The sequence below is a fragment of the Rhipicephalus sanguineus genome, chromosome 5, assembly GCF_013339695.2.
Source record: "Rhipicephalus sanguineus isolate Rsan-2018 chromosome 5, BIME_Rsan_1.4, whole genome shotgun sequence".
Lineage (NCBI taxonomy): Eukaryota > Metazoa > Arthropoda > Arachnida > Ixodida > Ixodidae > Rhipicephalus > Rhipicephalus sanguineus.
In genome coordinates, this window is record NC_051180.1 from 42,892,856 (window position 1) to 42,913,255 (window position 20,400).

At 45.4% G+C, this 20,400-nt stretch overlaps 1 protein-coding gene across 1 annotated transcript in view; it reads right to left on the reverse strand.

The window, feature by feature from the left end:
• LOC119393555 (atrial natriuretic peptide receptor 1) overlaps positions 1-20,400 on the reverse strand; it is a 215,530-nt gene that overhangs the window by 45,883 nt on the left and 149,247 nt on the right. The window contains exon 11 of the mRNA XM_037660647.2: positions 10,181-10,285. Coding sequence (XP_037516575.1) covers positions 10,181-10,285 — 105 coding nt within the window. The remainder of the gene's footprint in view (positions 1-10,180; positions 10,286-20,400) is intronic.

Consider the following 20,400-nt stretch of genomic DNA (forward strand, 5'->3'; position numbering starts at 1 on the left):
GCAATAGTTTAGCATTTTTGGAAATATATCATCAAATTCTATTATTGTTTTATGATTGAGTACACTTGGAAAACTTATTTCGCGCATTGTTACTTGTAACGGCTCCAACAGCTGCTGTATGAAAATTATTTGAGGACGATGTAACCGAGACCACTCACAATCAAAAAATCTGGACGGCTCGCTAAGAAATATATATTGCAAGCGTCTCTGTGGGGAGGCATAGATGTTTAGAAATGTCTGGACTGTTAGAATACGAAACCTAGTTTGCAGAGACGGCAGGTATGTTTCATGGTAAAGAATATTATTAGCTACAAACTTAGGAATACCTAAACATATCCGTAATGCCTCACGTTCTATACTTAGGAGAGGGCGTAATTTATAAGCGGGTCCCGCACAGAATAACACACATCCAAACTCTAATATTGGTCGGACATACATTCTATATATCATTAACAATGTTTTCCTACGCATTCCAAAACGAACGCCGCTGATTCGCCTTAACAAACCAAGTGCACGTAATCCTTTGGATGCAATATACTCAATATGTGGGCTCCAATTAAGATTTGTAGTGTATGTTACGCCCAAATATTTTAATGAATCTACCTGTGGAATAAAATCCTGCCCATACATCGTGCGATTCGCACAGGAGAAGTCAACGGGAACGCGAGAAGAGCACTCTTGTTAACATTAAGGGACATGTGCAGGTCACTAAGCTACACTTCAATCTCATTCATATATGATTGCAGAATATTATATAGCAAGAGTATATCATTAGAAGCTGAAAAGAATGCAGTGTCGTCCGCGTATACATACACTTGCACGTCATTGTGAGAAGGAATAGAGCTTAGTAATATATCAAATAAAATAGGTGAGAGAACCGATCCTTGAGGAACTCCCCTTGTGTGTTTGTAGTGTTTAGAAGATAAGCCGTTCTGCGAGCAATAAAATGTGCGTCCGCTTAAAAAATTTTGTATCTATGCAATTATATACTCAGGAACGTTATCATTTTGGAGTTTATTAATCAAGATGGCGTGCTCTACACTAGTGCGGCGTACTGCTTTTTGTGCCGAGCAAGCTTAATTCTGCTTTCTAGACCAACATGTGCACACCATATAGAGCACCCAGGTCTGAATCCAATTTGGGAATCACTCAATATATGATTTTCTTCTACCCATTCTTCAATATGCCTATATAAAACCCGCTCTATTAGTTTTACAAGGTTTGAAGTGAGCGAAATAGGTCTAATATTGTCGATTGCATAGCCAGCGCCCTGTTTTTTAAGTAGTGGAATTACTTTGGCGACTTTCCACTCGGGATGAATCCATGCGGATTCTATAGAAAAATTTATAAAGTTAAGAATATCGCTGGGAGACAAATCAAACAAAATTTTTATCATGCCTGTAGTTATATTGTCAGGACCTGGAGATGAAGCTGGCAGTGACTTTACTATTTCTGATATCTCTTCTAATGTGGTTGCCTTATATTCATTAGCTTTTCCTGTAACTGGCAAAGGATAGGGTAACAATAATGCAAAGCGATCTTCCAAGCCCTTCCCAACTGCTTCCAATGACTGCAACAATTCTGCGGGTGATAAACAAACCGATTCTATATTTACTGGTGGCGCAACAGTCTTTCTACATCGCAGAAAGCTAAAGAGTGCTTTCTTATTTTTGGTCTCTGACATATAGCTGTAATGTTTGGAGTTATAATCTTCTTTTGCTTTGTCAACCGTTTATCTAAACGTGGCAGCGGTATATTTATGGTCTTTCCAATTACGTGGGCACTGGTTGTAGAGTAACTTCTTCCAAGCTGCTTTTCGTCGCCTATATCGCGATCACAGTCTGTGTTCCACCATGGTGAAGGCGTTCTATTTTTAGTTGATTGCATACTGAATTCGGCTTGTTTCCTACTGTCACGTAATGAATTGCTTGAAATAATGAAATAATGAAATAATGAATAAATGAATTGCTTTTACCTGATCTCTTAATCCTGTCTGTTTATTTAAGCCTGATCGTAGTGAATCTTTAAGTTTGCTGTAATTAACATAATTTCGAACATGTTTGGTTAACGAAGTAAGTGGACACACTATTTCAAATAATAATGGCAGGTGATCCTGTTTGTGGCCGATGTGATGGCAGACCAGGACGAAATAATGCAACCCGAGCTGGAAAAGGTCAGGTCTATCACAGAACGTGATAGGCCAGATACATACGTTGGAGTTCTGGAATTCGCGCAATGAACGTCATTCAAGCTGGTCCATTCTAACAACCGTTTACCACACGCATCGGATCGGTAACCCTACGAAATGTGGCGTGAATTGAAATCTCCTGCTATGATTATATTCTTTCAACATGCTGCTACTGCGGAATTAAGTAAAGTAGTGTTCAGAACACCTGTAGGGAAATAAACATTCACTATGGAAAATGGTGTATATCCAGGAATAGCTACGTCCAATGCCAAAATTTCACTTTCTGCCGACGTTGACCGATATGAAATTTTCGCTCTATGGCCAAATTTCGTAGAGATGAAAAACGCTAGGCCCCCTCTACCAGAAGGGCGATCCAACCGAAAACAGTGATAATTATTTAGATTAAATCTTTTTTCTGTAGATAACCAGGTTTCTTGCAATAGAATTAAATCAGGAGAAAGTTCTGCACAAAGTTGTAACAGGTCAGTTGCTGCAGCAAGAAGTGAGCGGCAATTCCATTGAAGTACTTTTAATGACCCTATGTTGAAGGTAGGCCGGCGGTCTAAACTGCTTTCTGAAGAATGTTGTCTTTCAAGAAATCATCCTTCGTTAGTGGACTATTATCCTGACATTTTTTTGTCTTCAATCTATGTAGAAGAACAGATTTCAGGGAGTGGGGGGTAGCCCGACGTTTAGTGGCTCTAGTGTCCAAATCCATACTTTCAATGCTTTGTGAAGTTGTCTCAGAGTTATTACCACCCTCCTGTTCTAAACTAAATGTGGGAGAATCAGTGTAGGCAAAACTGCCAGACGCAGTTTCTGTCGTGGTTTTTTCATTTATGCCCTCATGAATGTTTTTTTTCATTTATGCCCTCATGAATACCTCTATCAGCAGATGCTCGCCCTGCAACCTTCAAAATTTCTGACATCTGAGCCGACAAAACTTGTCTGATTGTCCCTGAAAGATTTGAAAAAAATTGAGTTCAGTGCTTTCGACATAGCCCTTTCAACAGCAGCTGCCACGACTTCCCCTATAGATGCATCCATGGCTTTAGAATGCCGAGCAGCAGCTTCAGCATATCCACAGGATCTCTCTAATACGATAGCCCGAGCTTCACGGCGTGAGCATCGCTGCCTATGATTTCTAAAATTTGAAGCTCTTGAGCTCTCGCCAGTCAGTTTGCATGATCAGCAGGGTGCGAACCTTGACAAAGACAGCATCTTTCGCTTTGGGAATTACATGTTCTAGTGTCATGGTCTTCTCCGCATATGCGGCACCTAGGAGATGATCGGCAGCCCTTAATGATATGACCATAACGCCAACACTGAACGCATTGCAGTGGACGTGGAGTAAGTGCTTCAACTCTATAAATTAAGGGCCATGCCTTAATCTCTGTGGGCTATTTATGCCTGCAAATGTCACAATGACCGACTCTGTGGGGACTCTCTGATTATCAGAGACGCGAGAGCATCGTTACACTGATGTTGCCCCGGCCGCTGAAAACATATCCAAAACCTCTGAAGCGCACAGGCTCGAGTCAACACCGCGGACTAAGCCTTTAACGCAAGCGAGATGAGCAGGAATAAATGGGCTCACCGGATGGGATGCAAACGTTGTGCACTTTAAGAGGTCAGAAACACAGGCCTGGTCCGTAGAGCAACACAGAACTCCGCCCCTGCCAAACTGTCGGACATCGGTGATGTTTTGGTAGTGTGGGGTCGCTTTCCGCAACTCCCCCTGAATTACCTTTGGGTTCTTTACACGGATTAATCCCCCGTTGGTCGGCATTGGTGCTACTGGCACGCTGTGAATACCACTGCGCAAAAAAGCCTCTACAGGCATGTCATTATTGGGAAGAGAGTCCGTCCGGAGGAAAGACCTCTGGCCAGGGGAGGAGAGAGACATTAGGTACTCACAGTACGATCAGATCAGTAAAAAGGGGAAAAATAGAACAAAAACTCACAAATAAACTGCCGCCCGACACGCGAACGACACCCCGACAACAGATCGCGCCAAACCACCAGTTACTCAGAAGAACACAGGAACGGCGGCACAGGAAGGCTGGGCCGCCTGCGGTCACCCTGTACGATCTGGGCCAAGAACACTCGCGCTGCTTCGTTGCCATCACCACTGGCACATACGCGCGGCATAGGCGGTCACGTACGAGCTAGGAGGGACACCCCCACGGCTTTAGGAGCTTCGCGCCTAAAAAGCTGACTTCTTCGCATCTTCGACGAGGATGCACACGACAGTAAAAACGAGTTATGTTTGTGAGCGGTTTGGATATTCTAGTGCTGACTCACTATCCCTTTGAGTCACGAATTATGATGCACTGTCTACAATTGCATCAAATTTCCATGGCATGATTTAAAGGCACTCAGTATTACATTCCAAGAAATAAAATGAAGGAATGTGTTGTTTTGTGCGAGTTACAGTAATTAATGCTAATTAGTGTGTAATTAAATAATTAATTATTCTGCAATCAGTCAGCTTGAATCCTTGCATAAAAAGAATCAACTATTAGGCCCAAAATGCATGCACAGTTTGTTTTTTGGTTGCATGCTTCTTGAGCGAAGAAAAAAATACTGTTGTCGTTGCTCCTGGAACGTCTCACGTCGAACGATCGTCGAACATGGTAGTGTCTCTAGCAAAGTGATCATCTGCAGCAACATACAGCATAATGAAGTTAAATAAGCGCTAGTTGTCCACTCAGGAAGCCTCCACGAATGTGCATACTAAGTTTCACGTCATTTGAAGAAACACGCGGTGCGTGATGCGACTTCGAAGTTGATGTGTACAATTGTACACACCGTGACTGAAAGGGCTATTGTCACTGTTCTCATATTTTCTTGTGATACTTGTGAATAAATGGGTCTTTCCAATATGAATCAAATCATAAGGGCGCATTCTCCAGAGATAAGCTTTTTTGTGTGGTGCCCATTCAGTTACGGAACGCCAAATGTAAGCTCGGCAAGGGAAGGCGTAGGCGTGTAGAGCGCCTCATATTCCGGATTTCTGGGCATGTGAAGCAAAGTGCGCTTATGCCCCTGCTAATAAACCATGAGCTGCCGTCCCGCGTTATCACGCAGGTGTTCTTGCGGTGTTTTGAGCGCTGCATAGGCTCGGCGCATTCTCAGCACGATTATAGAAGAACGCTGAGTGTTTGAGTTCCACGCTTTTTCGTGAATAATTTGCATTTCATCAGCCAAGTGCGGTTTCCTGCTGGTCTGCGACGGAGGTGGAGCAACCCCGCGCGACCGTAGGACACCGGAGTGCCCACGAGTGTTTCTTCCAAGAAGCGCCACAGCGCCGAGAGCGACACTGACAGTGATGACACCATGCACTACTATGTCAGCTGTGAGCATAGGTCGGCAAACTTACTCATGAGTCGACTCACTCAGACTCATTCAGACTGAGATCAGGCCGTGAGTCTGAGTATGAGTGAATCCGGGTGAGTAATATTTTTGTGAGTGTGAATCCGAGTGAGTCTGGTTGAAGAAAACTTGAGTGAGTGAGTCTGAGTGAGTGCAGTTCAGGAAAATATTGGTGAGTCTGAGTACGAGTGAGCCCTAAGCGCAAGATATATTTCTTAAGTGAGTCCGAGTAAGCTCCACCTTCTGTTGCCGACTTATGGTCCTATCTACTCATATTGAGCATTACTATCAGCCTTATATCGGCTTATGTTTATACTGAAGTCTATTCACGCATATCTCAGCACCCTAGTATTTATGTACCACCTCAATATTTATTGATCAGAGGCGCGAGTTAGGGGAACGGGTACCATGACCTCCCCCCGCAAACTCTTTCATGGGATCCTCTTGATAAAAACATCTCGAGTAGCGTATTTCATACAAATGCTCTTACTGGGCCGATATATGATAATGATGATATCTGGTATATGACAGCTCGTATTTCAAGGCAGAAGATCAAAGGGCATATCGCAGAGCACTGATTGTGTGAGATATTGGCGCTAAAGAGGACTGACACCATGATTGAAAAAGCTCATTTTACGCCAACGCACTCATGAGTCCACTCATTCAGGCTCACTCAGACCCAGGTGAAGCCGTGAGTCTGAGAAAAAAGTTTAGTGAGCCTGAGTCCGAGTGAGTCCAGTTGAGGAAAAGTTTGGTGAGTCTGAGTCCGAGTGAGCCCTCAGCGCGAAATATATTTCTTGAGTGAGTCTGAGTGAGCTCTAATGCTTTTGCCTACCTATGGCTTGAGGGATCTGGTGACGACACCTTCGAGCTGGTGAGGAGCTGCAAGGCAAAGAGACGATTTCTGAGCACATCAGCCAATTCGAGTGTGTCCACAATGCGACCTTCGCGGAATACCGAGGTATTAATCGTCCTCTTCGCGCCAGTTCTCGCCAGTGACAAAATGAGATGGCTGAACCGGCAAGCGGCGTCTGTACAGCACTGGTGCCAAATGAAATAAAGGAGGTCAGAGTGAACAGCCGCAAGAACATCCTATCGATTGATGTCAGTCACGTCACTACGCTAGACACATTGCGCGAAGTTACGGAGCTTAGTGGAATGGAAGTCCGATCTCATATACCGTTGGGAAAAGTGAGCAGTGTGGTAATTTATGATGTTGACGAAGCCATTACCAACGCCGACCTACCAGTCCTGATCAAGCCTGCGTCAGGAGACACCATTATAGAAAGTCTATGGTCGTATCGGGACGTCAGGATGCATAAGGGTTTTATATAAGGACGAACCACTCCCATCACACGTAAAAGTGGGCCACTTCAGACACGCAGTTCACCCTTTTGTACCGAAACCGCTTCAGTGCTGGAAGTGCATGAAGTTAGGTCACGTGAGTAGTGTGTGCAGGAATGCTACCGCTTGTTCCTGATGCACTGGGCACCACAACACGGTCACGTACGAGGCCACGATACTCAAATGCTCAATTTGGAACGGGCCCCATGATACCACTTCGAAGGATTGCCCTGGTATTCGAAGGGAGGTAGCAATATTGAAGAAAAGGGTTAGAGATGACTCGTCACACCGAGAAGCAGCTGCATCCATTACGCGAGGACGGTCCCGTCACCGACGGTGCACTAAAGCCTCCAAAGCCTCGTTGCCACACGAATCACGTCCAAAACCACTTCCACCTCTTCCACTCAGGCCAAGCGCTGTCGGGTCTAAGGACAAAGATGCTTCTGCTAGCAATAGAGCTGACGCTTCGATTCTACCACCCAGACCAAACGCAGCTGTGTCTATGGACAATGAAGCTTCTACCAGCAATGCCGCTGTAACTTAGCCTGAACTCCCAAAGCTACGTCCACGTGGTGAGCGACATTAGACTTCGACAGTAAGGGACACTTCAGCGGTACCTCATGAACTGATGGATGAAGACAGGTTGTCGGCATCAACAACAGCCTAGTGAGTGCTATTCGTGTGCTGCTGAGCAATGTGCAGACACTGACAGCTCGAAACGTGTTGCAACTGCTGGACACCATCACTCCAGTTCTCGAAATCCTGCAGAAGCCTTGAGAACACTTGCAGCACTACCATGGCTTCACCTTCAACAGGATTTTGGTTGCATGGGACCGCGCATACAAGTTGCATAAAGCAACGAATGCGCTGCTCTAGTTTCAGCCACTGGACTGACTCACCGCTTGTGATGTCAAGCGCAAAACTACCGTTGCGTCAACGGCAACAGCGACTTTTCTCTCCTCTTTTCTCTATTTTTTATTCCGCTTACCACCTTTCCCGTGTTCAATGTAACCTACCGGGCTCAGCCCTGGTTAACCTCCCTGCCTTTCTTTCATCCTTATTCTCTCTATCTCAGCACGCAATGCTACGACGGCGTACAGCGATGTTGTGAGCATCTCAAGAAGGTTGTTCTTTAAAAGAACAGCTTTAGTGCAGCCGACAATGGCTGTGATGCGGGCTTGTTGTTGAGTCGTGAGAACAATCAGTGACACAGTCACTCATGCATTTGCATTTGACGGTTCGAAGGCGAACGATATCTTCTTTTTCTTTTCAGTCGGTCGTAACAACTCCCCCCTTCGAAAGCTTTCTGCGCCGAACGTGGTTTTCCACTGCCTCCGGGATCAGAGGCAGTGGAAGCTTCTACACCTCACGTAGTTTTTCAGTGCCTCCTCCAGAGACGATGTGATGTGATGACGTTCTCATGGGACGTCATAGTGCCGTCATTTGTTGACGTCATCACAGGATGATTTTTAATAAATAAAAAGAGTACAGTGCCTAACCTGAGCTCCCTTTCCTCTGGTATCAACGTATACCGAACCAGAAGAATAACTCAAGTCGGCTTATTTTTCAGATATATTTTGTAAGTTCAGTTGTTTTCCTGTCAGAGCACTACAATCGCATGAGTGTGGCCAGCAACAAGATTCAAGGAAATATTCACTCATTGTGATTGGACGTAAGTCATGAAAGCAGGCAGCTAGAGGGAACAATGACCGCGGCGCCTCTCACAGCGCCTTGAAAATCAATTTGTCGTCGCCATGAAACCGAATGAAAGGCCCCAACTTACTTCTTAGCCCTTTGTGCTCGGGCTGACAGAGGCGTTGACGCTGTTTGCCTGCTTCCCAGAGGGCGCAATTCGATTATGAGGCCGGCACAATGTGTCCTTTGGAGTGGCGCGCTCGTGCAGTAACACAATCAGTCTGACGTCTCTAGTGACCCACTGTCTCTCGTGAGACACCACGAAACTCAAGGACAAAGACGTGAAGGCCCAGAAAGAAAAAAAAACACAAATAACGAAGAGAATGTCGACAAAAAGTTACGGACAAATTTTGCAGCGTATTTTGAACAAGAGGTCTTCCGAAGCTTTTATTTAGATGGTAAATACCACCGTTTACGTAGCGGCCATCTATGCGGTTGAACTTAAGGACCCAATACGAAATTTTCTAAGACGCCGGATGCTTTGTTTTTCGTTTTTCTTGAATGGTAATGAACATTAAGGAGCAATAAAAGGTCGAAAAACAAAATCATTATGACGTCACACTGTATCCTCCTTCACTCTCGCCAAAGCTCTCAATTGCGTCGCTTTCACAGCTCCGTCACCCATCTGCCTATTCTCCGCAATTTCGCAGATCTAAATGCGCCAAGGAACATTTCTCCTTTGCATAAGCAACACCAGCGAATGCACCAAGGCTCTGACGAAAATTGTGAATTTATATGCAGAAAAAAAATTGAGGGCGAAATAAGTAAGTAATGAATAGCTGAAGAACCCATTCGCGCTCCGCCACAGAAAGTTCTCTCAGCATTCACTTCCTTTCGTGTATAGAATGTGCGCGGCAAACATGGCGCACTAATCAGGATCTCAAACAGTGTTGCAAGGGGGTATACAGTAAAACAGAGATGCACAAAAAATAGGTCCTCGACACTCCAAGGAACGCTCCATTTCAGGGCCGCTGACTGAATACGCTTTCACTGGGCGGTTCTTAAGAAGAAAGGAAGAGCGTTACAATAAAAGGGGCGGGCGACAAACCATTCAGAGGAGCGAATGAACGGAGCGTTGGCAAATGAGGTTTACGAATCTTTGAGTCAACAGAACCATTTCTATTGAGCGAGAAAGCATTGTCATGGACACGTTGCACAGTGATACAGCCCCGCTTGTTTTGATGTTCGAGAAGATATCCGCCATTCTATACAATGCGGAATAAACGTAATCATGGAAATGATGACGCGCCTTGCTGAAAAGATCATGAAAGTTTAGAATTCACTCAAGGGATGCATAAGTGACCGCATTATTCTGTTCAAATGCTGTGGATGTAGCGATGCTTTAACAAAGCAGAATGTTTTCAATGCCGAACGAAAATTCGATTTAGATTCCGAGCTAGCAATTGTAATTTCTCCGCGTCCCCAAGTATCCGTATCCACGTCTGTATCCTCCGTATCGCTGTCCGCTACTTCCTCATCTTTTAACGTCACACATTCCTCGTTACGTCACTTGTGCAAAAAGTAGGCTAGGCAAATGTTTATGAAAAAAGTACGCTGGAAAGCTTTAAAAACACTCACCTGAAGACTTCCTTTAGGACAGTACTCCTTTACAAGACAGCAGTGCGGTGGATCAATGCAAGCTCCAATGAAGCGAACGATGTGGTCGTGCTGGAGGTCTTTCATCTGAAAGTTTGATACAATGACGCAGACATTGGAGATAGCATCAGGGACGAGCACCAGCTTTCCCGAAAGAATAAGCTGGCCGCGTATTTGGATCTGCGCTGCGATTCCTTGCATGTGTGAGAACAGCCTTATCAAGGTTCGCATGTTCTGTAGAAATAATTGTGCATGTGTAGGTGAATTATTGGTGACGTACTATAATGTGCCTGACATCACGGGAAACCAACCAGGTACCCAAAAGCTCATTTTTGTGAATTGCAATGAAAGAAACACATTCTAAACAGTGACACAATCACGTCAGCTCAGTTTTGAACGTCTCTGCAATTGTGTGTTTCCATAATCATGAATATTCGCAATTTGATACACTTTAGTTCAGTGCGGCGCACAGAAGTATACTTTCACATGCCAGAACCGTACGTAATAACTAGAAGCTTTCGTCTATGGGTAAAATTAGTTGTGAGTTAAAGTGCGCCCTGTCTTGGTCCTACTAACGGTTGCTTCACGTCCTGACAAAACCGTAAGAAGGTACGATCAGGTTTCGGCACAGACTTGTACAACCGGCAGCCGTGCTGATAGAATAAGCATGCGGAACTTTCTAAATATACCTCCCTCTTGGCAAGAAGCACTCTAACAAGTCGAAAATTAGAATTTAGATGTTCTAAGTGTTTAAACTGACGTACCGCCATTGAAGTCATCCCATTAGCAAGTCTTCTGAACTCAAGTCTTCAATATGACGGACTTGAGACAAATCCCGTTCAACAGCAGTTTTTATTACAGGCGCCCTGCTCGCTTACATTGGATGTAAACTAAAGGCAAACGTAGCCGAAAGCAAACAATGCGCACCCTTTAAAAAATTACCAGGCCTGCGCGGAAAGCGCAGCACAGTCACAGCGAAAGCTGGAAAAGCGGCATTTCTAGAGCCCGTTGTAAACTCTCTTTGGGCTACTAATACAAGTACACTAGCAAGGTCCCCACTACGCCATAAATCACAATACTTGTGAAATTGGGAAGCATCTACAACGCCAATATTCGCCATTGTGCGCAGAAGCGAGGTCCCAGCTACACATATGTAAGGCATTATGTGCACTTTGTTTACGTGACGAATGCCTGTGACCCTGTGCCGGGTTGCTTGGCCGTTGCATCCAAATTAGAAAGCGCGTATGAATAGCCGCAAATAATCAACACGGAGATGACATCCTGTAACACGCGGAGGTGCACCATGTTATGGGCGACCAGTAGAGAAGCCTTCTGTCGCGTTAGACGCGTGTGGAATTCGCCATGAGATTAGTGCGTTGACTGCACGTCAGCGGCCGTGTATTGCCGCTGCGCGGTAGCTCAGCCACTCTGTCGCAAGATGTTCAAGGAATCCAAGAATAACCAACAAAGAAAGAAAGATGAACACGCAGTAGCGAGAAGACATTAGCCACCGACGTTCAGGTTTACGAGCTGCGGCGAGCGTTCATTACTTCGACGCCAAGCAGTGTCGCCGCGGCGGGGGCCCAATCTCCGTTTAACGACCGGACCAAGCTGTGTTTTTCACTGATTTACGAGCATTCTTCCACGCTATGGGAACCAGCGAGCAAAACGGGCGCTGTACGTCCGCTAGGCGTGTAAAGATTCCGCTAGTACGCAGAACAAGCACGCCTCGGAATGAACTTAGTCCCACGCGCACGTTTTCACTCTACTAGTTCGAAGATAGTTAAGACGCCGCCGGGCTTTCGAGCCTTGTAGTAATCCCAACATCCAAACACTCATATCTTTTCATTCCTGTAAGCACATAGATTCCTCTGTGAATCCTCTGTGCGTTGCATAGTGCAATGCAGGGTACAGCAATATGCTTTCACAAGGCATTCGCCTGCCACGTTTCTGGCTTTCGTCCGTTTCTTACCAGTGAGACAATAAATATATAGGCTAATGCCTTTGATGCCTCATCAAGCATGAAAAGTGGCTGTGGGCGTTGACGTCAACAAGCACGATGCAAAAAAATCATCATATGTATGACGTCACAGATCGCCAAAATTTGTGACGTCAACGTGAAGTCGATATGACGTCAGATATGGACTGATCATGGAGGCACTACAAAACCACGCGAGGTGCAGAATGCTTTTGGGGAGGTGGGGGGGAAAGGGGGGTATGATGCAATAACTTGACAAGAGAAAGAAGGTAGCTTTCGTCTTTGCCTAGTCTTAGGCGAATACATAAGGGACGATGTGGTTTTTGCTCACATGCTTACTGCACGTTCTGATGATGAAGGATATTTCTTCTGATGGTTGTTGGCTAATCGATAAGCGCGGCTTTAGCTTCGCTGCATCCGATACTTAAAAAGTGAAATAAGCTTGTTCGGCAAGTTAAAGAGCATTGTAGTGCTTTGAAACTGCGCATTGGGTTTTGAGGAACGCCGCATGTAGGATTTAGGAATAAGTTAGGCTACCAGGCCTTCCTATCCTGCACATTATTTAGATATTTATTAGTAGTGAACTAGCACTTTTGCATATCGTCAGTGAAGTACGGCCACCATGGCTGGGAGTCAAAGCTGCGAGCTCGCGCTCAAAAGAAAGATTGCATTCCTTGCTGTGTCATCGTTGATTATACACGTCAAGCTCTTCTGTATTACGAAGTCCACAGCCCTGACTTGGACCTTTCTAACTACGAGAGAGAGATATATATGGAGAAGGAGAGTACACATATTTTCTTTTCCGGAATGAGAATGCAACTTTTGAGAATTTAGCCAAGAGCCAAGAGATTCTGCCGCATGTATACGTTCACTTACTTGAAATCATGACACTTGCACTAATCTCTTCTACTGAATGTAGTCAGTTGAAGGTGAACGTGCTATCATGCATTGCAACGCCATGGCAGACCATGCCAACTGAATCACGATGTATGCGCACAACACTAAAAACTCAAAGAAAAAATTCAATTAGCGACCGCGAATTGAGAATAATAATGGCGAACATCCCAGTTTAGTGTAAGTCGTAACCAAAGCTGTAAAGATCGACTCAAATAAGGTACGTTTTCAGGTAAGTTGAACTGTGAAGACAGTGAGCGGGCAATATCTGCTTAATTTATTCGGCCTAGCCTAATGTGTTTCACCGTAACAAACTTCTTTTTTATTTTACAGACGAAGTGAACTAGCGCGCACAATTGTTACGCGCTGTCAAACTGTCAGAGATTATCCTAGATGACGGTCCAACGCATGTAACGAGGGTTGGTGATAAAAATCAATGGTAACAAGCTTATCAGTTAACTCGCGGTGCCAAAAACAACCACCTATGCCAAAAGCGCTGGCTAACTCGTGCTTGACAAGTTCTGCATTAAGAGTGACATAGTCATAGTTCAATCAAACAAACCGGCACCTGCCCTCTCGCAAAGGCAGTTTGATAACATTTTAAATGAAACAGAAACTCAAGCGATGATCCTTTCCTTTTTTTTTAGTTTTGCAGAGTTGTAAGACAATGGAAGCTGATAGACTTGGACACCCTATAATTCAGCAAATAAAAACCAGAAGAAAAACCGCCCTGCCAATCTGCTATTATTGCTTGGCCTGAAACACGTCAGGGCCTAATGCATGTGTAAGACTAAAGAGGAGGCGAGTCACTGAAAACGCGCGCGCATTGCTCCTAGTCAGAAGCCGTCGCGCCGATGAGAAAGAATGGAGCAGCATTTCATTCAATAAAGGATCCGACACTGGCGGCTCTGTTCAGCCCACTTTTTCTTCTAGTCAAGCATCCTAGCTGCCGCGTTCGATTTTATGGCCCCCTCGCAGACTCGAGATCACACAAGGGAATTGGTAGAAAAGTGCCATATTTCTTGTATATTCGCCTGTCTGCGGATATGCGAAGAGCGGATGACCACTTAGTCACGGCGAAAAGACATTATTCAACTGAAGATCTATTTTTTTTTTTTTGCTATGTACCTGGGCGATCCCGCTGTTCTCGAGAAAGATATCGATGCGTTTGCGCCGCAGGTGATTGACAGAGAGACAAAATAAAGGGAACGGAAAATCAGGGAGGTTAGCCAGCGGATTTCTCACCGTCAACTATCCCGTGCTTTGGAAGAGGAAAGGGAGTGTGTGAAAGGATGAGTCTGTGAAAACACCACGAAGTCACTGTGCCTTTGCAAATACCTCACTAACACGCAAGAATATTATCGATCCGTAGTCACAGTGTGTCATTCTATACGGACTATAGAAACGCAGAATGACTCCCAACGAATCCTAATGACTCCCGTTTAAAATGCGTAGGACAGTGGACGAGAAATTCGCATTCTGTGAGTGGACAGTTGTGTAGCTAGCATAGTTCCCATTAGTTCCTCCGCGAGTTCCTCTAGTTCCGAGTTCTTCTAGTTCTTCTATTCTCTAGTTCTTCTATACTTCGTCACGAGTTCTTCTAGTTACTCCACGAGGAGGAACTAGAAGACAAAGTCTGAGCACCTGAAATGATGAAATTATGTTCATGATTCAGTACTAACAAAGTGACCAGAAAATCTAGCGAGCGTTATTTTCTCTTCTGAAAGTACAAGTGCACACGACTGGCAGGAAAGCACTGGGAGCAGTGAGTTCGGGCGATTAATTTGCCAAATTGCCACTTTACATCAGCAAGACTGAACGACAAATGTATTTCAAACTCTCCGCACGAAATTGAACGCGTCAAATGATCCATTTAATATATTCCCCCTCAATGAAGGTACAGCGGTCTGTGGCCGCCAGGTCGGCCCGTAATTGCTAAAGAAACAAAAGCGCATTTGTTTTGCCTACACATTAGTTAATGGCACCATGTTCACCACATAACTGACGTCGTTGACAAGACGGCAGTGAGTCAAGCAAGAAACTACAAGCTGAACAGAAAGCGTATAAGCAAGCGAGCAGGAGAGGAGAGTGAAATATAATTGGCTTTCACACACACACACACACACACACACACACACACACACACACACACACACACACACACACACACACACACACACACACGCACGCACGCACACACACACACACACACGCACACGCACACACACGCACGCACGCACACACACACACACGCACGCGCACGCGCACGCACACACACGCACACAAGAAGGAAATATAAATAAATTTTGTTTTTTCGTTCATAATCCCAAAAACTAGGCGTAAGACACCGTACATAGAAACGGGACCATTGCTCAAAGCTAACCAGTAATTACTTGCCCTTGAGTTGAAGGACGTGTCGGTTGAGGCAGGACTAAAGAAAACCTTGTGAGGGCACCTAACTTGGGGCCTTCCGACATCAGGTGGCAAACTTTTTGGAAAAGATGCCGGACAGGCAAATTGTTCGCGTTACCGCCAGCTGCCGCTATGTTGCTTTTAGAATGCTTTTTCTTTTCTTAAATTGGACAGCTCATTCTACTTTTGCACCTATTGCAACACCATTTCATGTTTGCAAGGGTGTTGCATACATTGCACAGAAGTAGTTGGAATGCACGGCGCGGACCGTGCAAGCAGAAGACATTCAGACACGTATGTCGCAAGCGTTGTTCGTATCAGTCGTTGCTTCATGGACGTCTTTGGCCTTTTGTGACATTGCGAAGTCGCAAAGGCAGCCAGATCGCTGCCGCGGTTCAATGGTGATGTCGTGTTTGCCGCTGTGTGACGCTTCATGCCCTTGTTACGCCACCACGACAGGGGGCTATGCCCAGCCGCATGATAGCATTCGATAGGTTTGTGGAAGTGCTCCATGCTGACTCCATGCTGGACACACTACCAAAACGAAATAGGAGCGCGCATGCTGAGTATGTTTAAGTGGCTAGCTTCGTCGCATCTCCCGATTCTTCACCTATTTTCCGCACGATCATTATATTATTCATTATTACTTAGACGTAAATAAAAAAAGCATGCAGGGAAGGGTGTTTCAGTTCCACTAACGTGAAACTTATGGAAGGGCGAAGCATGCAGTGTGCACCGGTGTTTCCCACATCAAAATCGCTGCTAATGGACCATGGGAGACAGAAGAAAGATTAGACACAGAGACCCGCAGTCCGCTTTTAGTTCAGCCGCACGCTGCGAATCATTATTATTCAACTACACAAAAGTGAAATCTCCCAGCGGCCCTGCATTACAGGTCAAGATTCAGCGCCTAAATATACGGGGTGGCCGGTGAACGGTTGTGCAGGGCGAGCAGTGGTTTTTTTTTTTTTGTTTCAAGAGGCTCGCTAGCAGACGCTGCCTTCGTCGGCGTTGTCTCTCGCGGGCGACGGCGCGTTCTCGTTCCTCGCGAGCTGGCAGTTCAGTGCTCATAGCAGAAAGAGCGTTTCCATAATCAACGCGCGCCGCCGTTCGCTCTCTCTCGCCACACGGCGAGCGCTGAGGCGGTGGCGCCCTCTCTTGAGCTCAATCAAATGGACAGGACACGACGATGCAAGCAAATAAGTGGGTCACGACGATGCACACGGCGACAGCAGACCACGATGCACCGCCGTCAAGAGGAGACCCTAAGGTTCTTCGCCCCTGCAAAGCTAGAGGCGACCCTAATGCTTGGACTTAGGTGTCTGGTGACGGCCCTCGCACGTCGGCGTTCCCGTGACCTGTTGTATTCCTTGGGTTTACTTTGTGCTACGGGCGCTGTCGAAGCGGACCTCAGAGGCCTCACAGAAACAAGCACGTCGTTGAGATCCACAGCGCCAGGTGCCGCAGCGACTGCAGCTGCTCACAATCTTTCAGTGAACTCGACTAATTTATTTTCGTTAAGTATCTGGCAATTCATTGGTCCTTATCATAAGTAAAGCTATGCTCCGATATCACATGTATCCAATATAACTCTTCATCTGAACCGGCACCATCGACTTCGATTTTTTTATGAGATTCCTTATGAATATTCGAGAATATCTTTGCTTGGAAGAAACAAGAGTGTCACTCGGTGCTCGTGCCGATAAATGACGGTAATCAGGGACATGACTGACAGATGTCTCTTATATACAACGCCAGCCTGGGTCAAATAATAAGAGCCTGGGGAGAAAGGAATAGGAAAGAGTCGAAAAGCACAACTAGAGGAAACATAGCAGAAACGAACGACTTGAGAGCCTTACAGTCCTCTCTAAAAAATCTATATGCTTGTTATTCGTCCGCCAGTTCGGGCTTATAGAACAGCACCCACTGAGCTTGAGGAGAGATCATCATTCTTTCTACTGATTTATGTCTGTCATGAAGTTGTGCTTCCAAAGCACCTATTGATATTTATTTCAAAAATGTCTCACAAGAAAAAAAAAAATATCCTGTGAAAGCTAGTTGAAGCTTCGCTATCCATTTAGAATCGCCGCGTTTATTATCACTATTGCTATTTCGCAGCATACAGGTTGCTAAATTTTTGTCTCGGGCATTCAAGCTTGGACGTGAGCACGAATTGTTTACATTACGACGACTCCTTCCCGGGCGTATCATCTGTTGTCACTTAGAAAAGAAAAGACATTAAAAGGGCTAATATTGTAGTATCCGCTAGGTTATTTTGAGTCTTTTTGAAACAAGACGGATACACGGGCCGCGTGATTGAATTTTCTTAGCGGCGTCAACTCATCACATTTCTCGACAACGACATTCTTTGGAGTTATAAGGCAATGCAATGAGCGACGCGGTTACCACAAGCAAGAGTACAGCTCAGCAGACAAGTTACAAAAACAAGAATCGAATCACTTGAGCTCATCCCTGCTTAAAAATGCTTCACGGCTGTATTGCAGTAACGAAATAAAGTGGAAATTAAAGAGAAATAGCAAGGTGAAAGAAAAAGCTTTTCTACCCTTCCACAAGCATGCTATCCACACCCTGCTTTTTGTAGCGTTAGCTACACTTGCCTAGCCGGAGCCGATTTCGCGTGGTTCCTCATGAGCCGTGGTGCCCATGCGCGAGGATCAGTGCGGAGCCGGCACCTCACGGCACCTCACGCCACCAGCAGCGGCACCTCACGTGCCGCTGCTGGTGGCGGAGGGCGGGAGGAGTGGCGTCGTAGCCGGGCAGACAGAATGGCGCCGGCGTGCGCGACTCACCGCTGCTGCTCTGCGCAGTCGAGAGGGGTGACGTCGTAGCCATGGCGCGCACAGCTATTCGCCTTCGCTGGGCAGTCGCCGTCTGACAATGCACTGGTGCCGCTTGATAGCGCCTCTGACTGGAGGAAGGAAGGAGGAAGGAAATGAAGGAAAGGCAGGGAGGTTAACCAGACGCGCGTCCGGTTTGCTACCCTACGCCGCCTCTGACTGGCGTGGGTAACGCCATGGAGAAGGAGAGCGCAAATGCTGCTCAGCGGCGCAGAAGATCCGAGAAGCTTATGTCATCGGATCCCGAAGTAGTTGCTTGGCAATTGGCGGTTCAGCGTACGAAGAATGAATAAGGAACCTGACGTTGAGCAAAAATAAATATGCATGCGCCACATAATACGTATACCATGTGTGTGTCACTGGAGCAGCAGCAAGCATGACAATCAAGCTAATCCTAGACAATCTGGAAAGCTCAGAATAATCAGCTGAACCTTTGCTAACGCTACGTATATCCCGGCATAGCCGAGCTAAGTCACTGCAATTTTTTCTTTTGCATTGACCTTTGCAGGAAAGGATGTCTCTAAACGGGAAGAAAGCCAAGGAAGCTGTCAGCAGCAGGTGTTCGAGACACTGCACGACGCTAGTAAAGAGGAAGATAGAAGCGCGAAAGAAATAAAAGGAGAACTCTTAATTGAAGCCTGGCGTCCGCTGCTCTGGCGTGTACGGTTTACCGCAACCTTCGTTTCTGCTTTTACATTAATAGGCGGCCACTCGAGCGGGTACAGTGAGAACCAACAGAGAGGACTTTTCATGACGATGATCCGCGAAAGAAGCATCGTTTTCTGAGGGGTTTGAGTCCTAACTGCATTGCAGCGACTTTCCTGTTCTGCCGCGGCCAGCCTTTCTGTGGTCATTTACTATGCACACAATTATGCGCGGGACATTTTTCTTTTTCTGAGATTCAAATGTGACGAGCCATAAGCTAAGAGTAGAAAGGACTAAACCGCGTATCCTAAGCTGAATGTATCCATCCTCTGCTTTCAGACTAAGACTCCAGTTCACTTCAGGCTGCAGAATATTGCTCTACGCGGCAGCTTAACTAACCGTAAGAATGCCTGGGAATTTCCTAACAACGCTCGAATATCTTACGTAACGTTCAGTGCGGGTTTGTTTAGTCGGCAATAGCAAACGATTCTTTTATTTTGTTTCTCGTAGCGTACTGCAACCAGTAATTACCGACTGAAAGAAGAAAGGAAACAGAAAAAGGAGAACGCAGGGAGGTTAACTGAAAGTAAAGTAAAGCTATGTGTTGTCAGATAACAGTACGAAACGCTCTTGAAGCTGCAGTGCTGAATTCATATTTATATATTTTTTTCTGTACTATGCCTCAAGGCAGCCTACCCGGAAATAAAACACATTTTTAAAATAAAAACAGTAAATAAGAGTGATTGTAAACTAAAGTGAATAGCAACTTACATTCTATGCTGTAGTTACAAAACTGTGATTAAAGAAATTGCAGAAACGATCCACATGCTACGCATCCACATGCTACGCTTTTTTCACGAAACTCACTAACGTATGTAGAACATTTTCTTTTTCTGTATAGACCTGTTTGTTTTGTTACCTACTTTGCTTTTGTCTGTGTTTTCTGTGATCTGGTTATTTCTATCCTCCTTACAGTTCCATCTTCATATCTATATATCTGAACACACGCACCACCCACTAGTACATGGCTGCAACGCACGCTAAGAGTGTGATATGTTTTTAAATTATATTCAAAATTGACTTTACATGGTACATTATCAACAGCAGTCCTGTGCACGCAGATACCAGAACAGTTAGTTCTTTCTATAGATGCGAAAATTATGATACATTGATAAAGAAGCGAGCGTTAATCATGGCTACTCGGCTACCATGTAATGTAGCCTTGCTTTTCTACATCATGCCGACGGCACACAATGAGCTCAGCTCATCGAAGCACCGAAGCACCGAGTGTAGGACATAAGGCTGCCTGGTTGTTTCACGTGTGGGTGTTTTCTTTTTGTTCATTTTTTTTTTTCATTTGCTCATCGCAACCTCTGTTCGTGTACCACTCAGCGAAACCACATCAACGGGCCGTT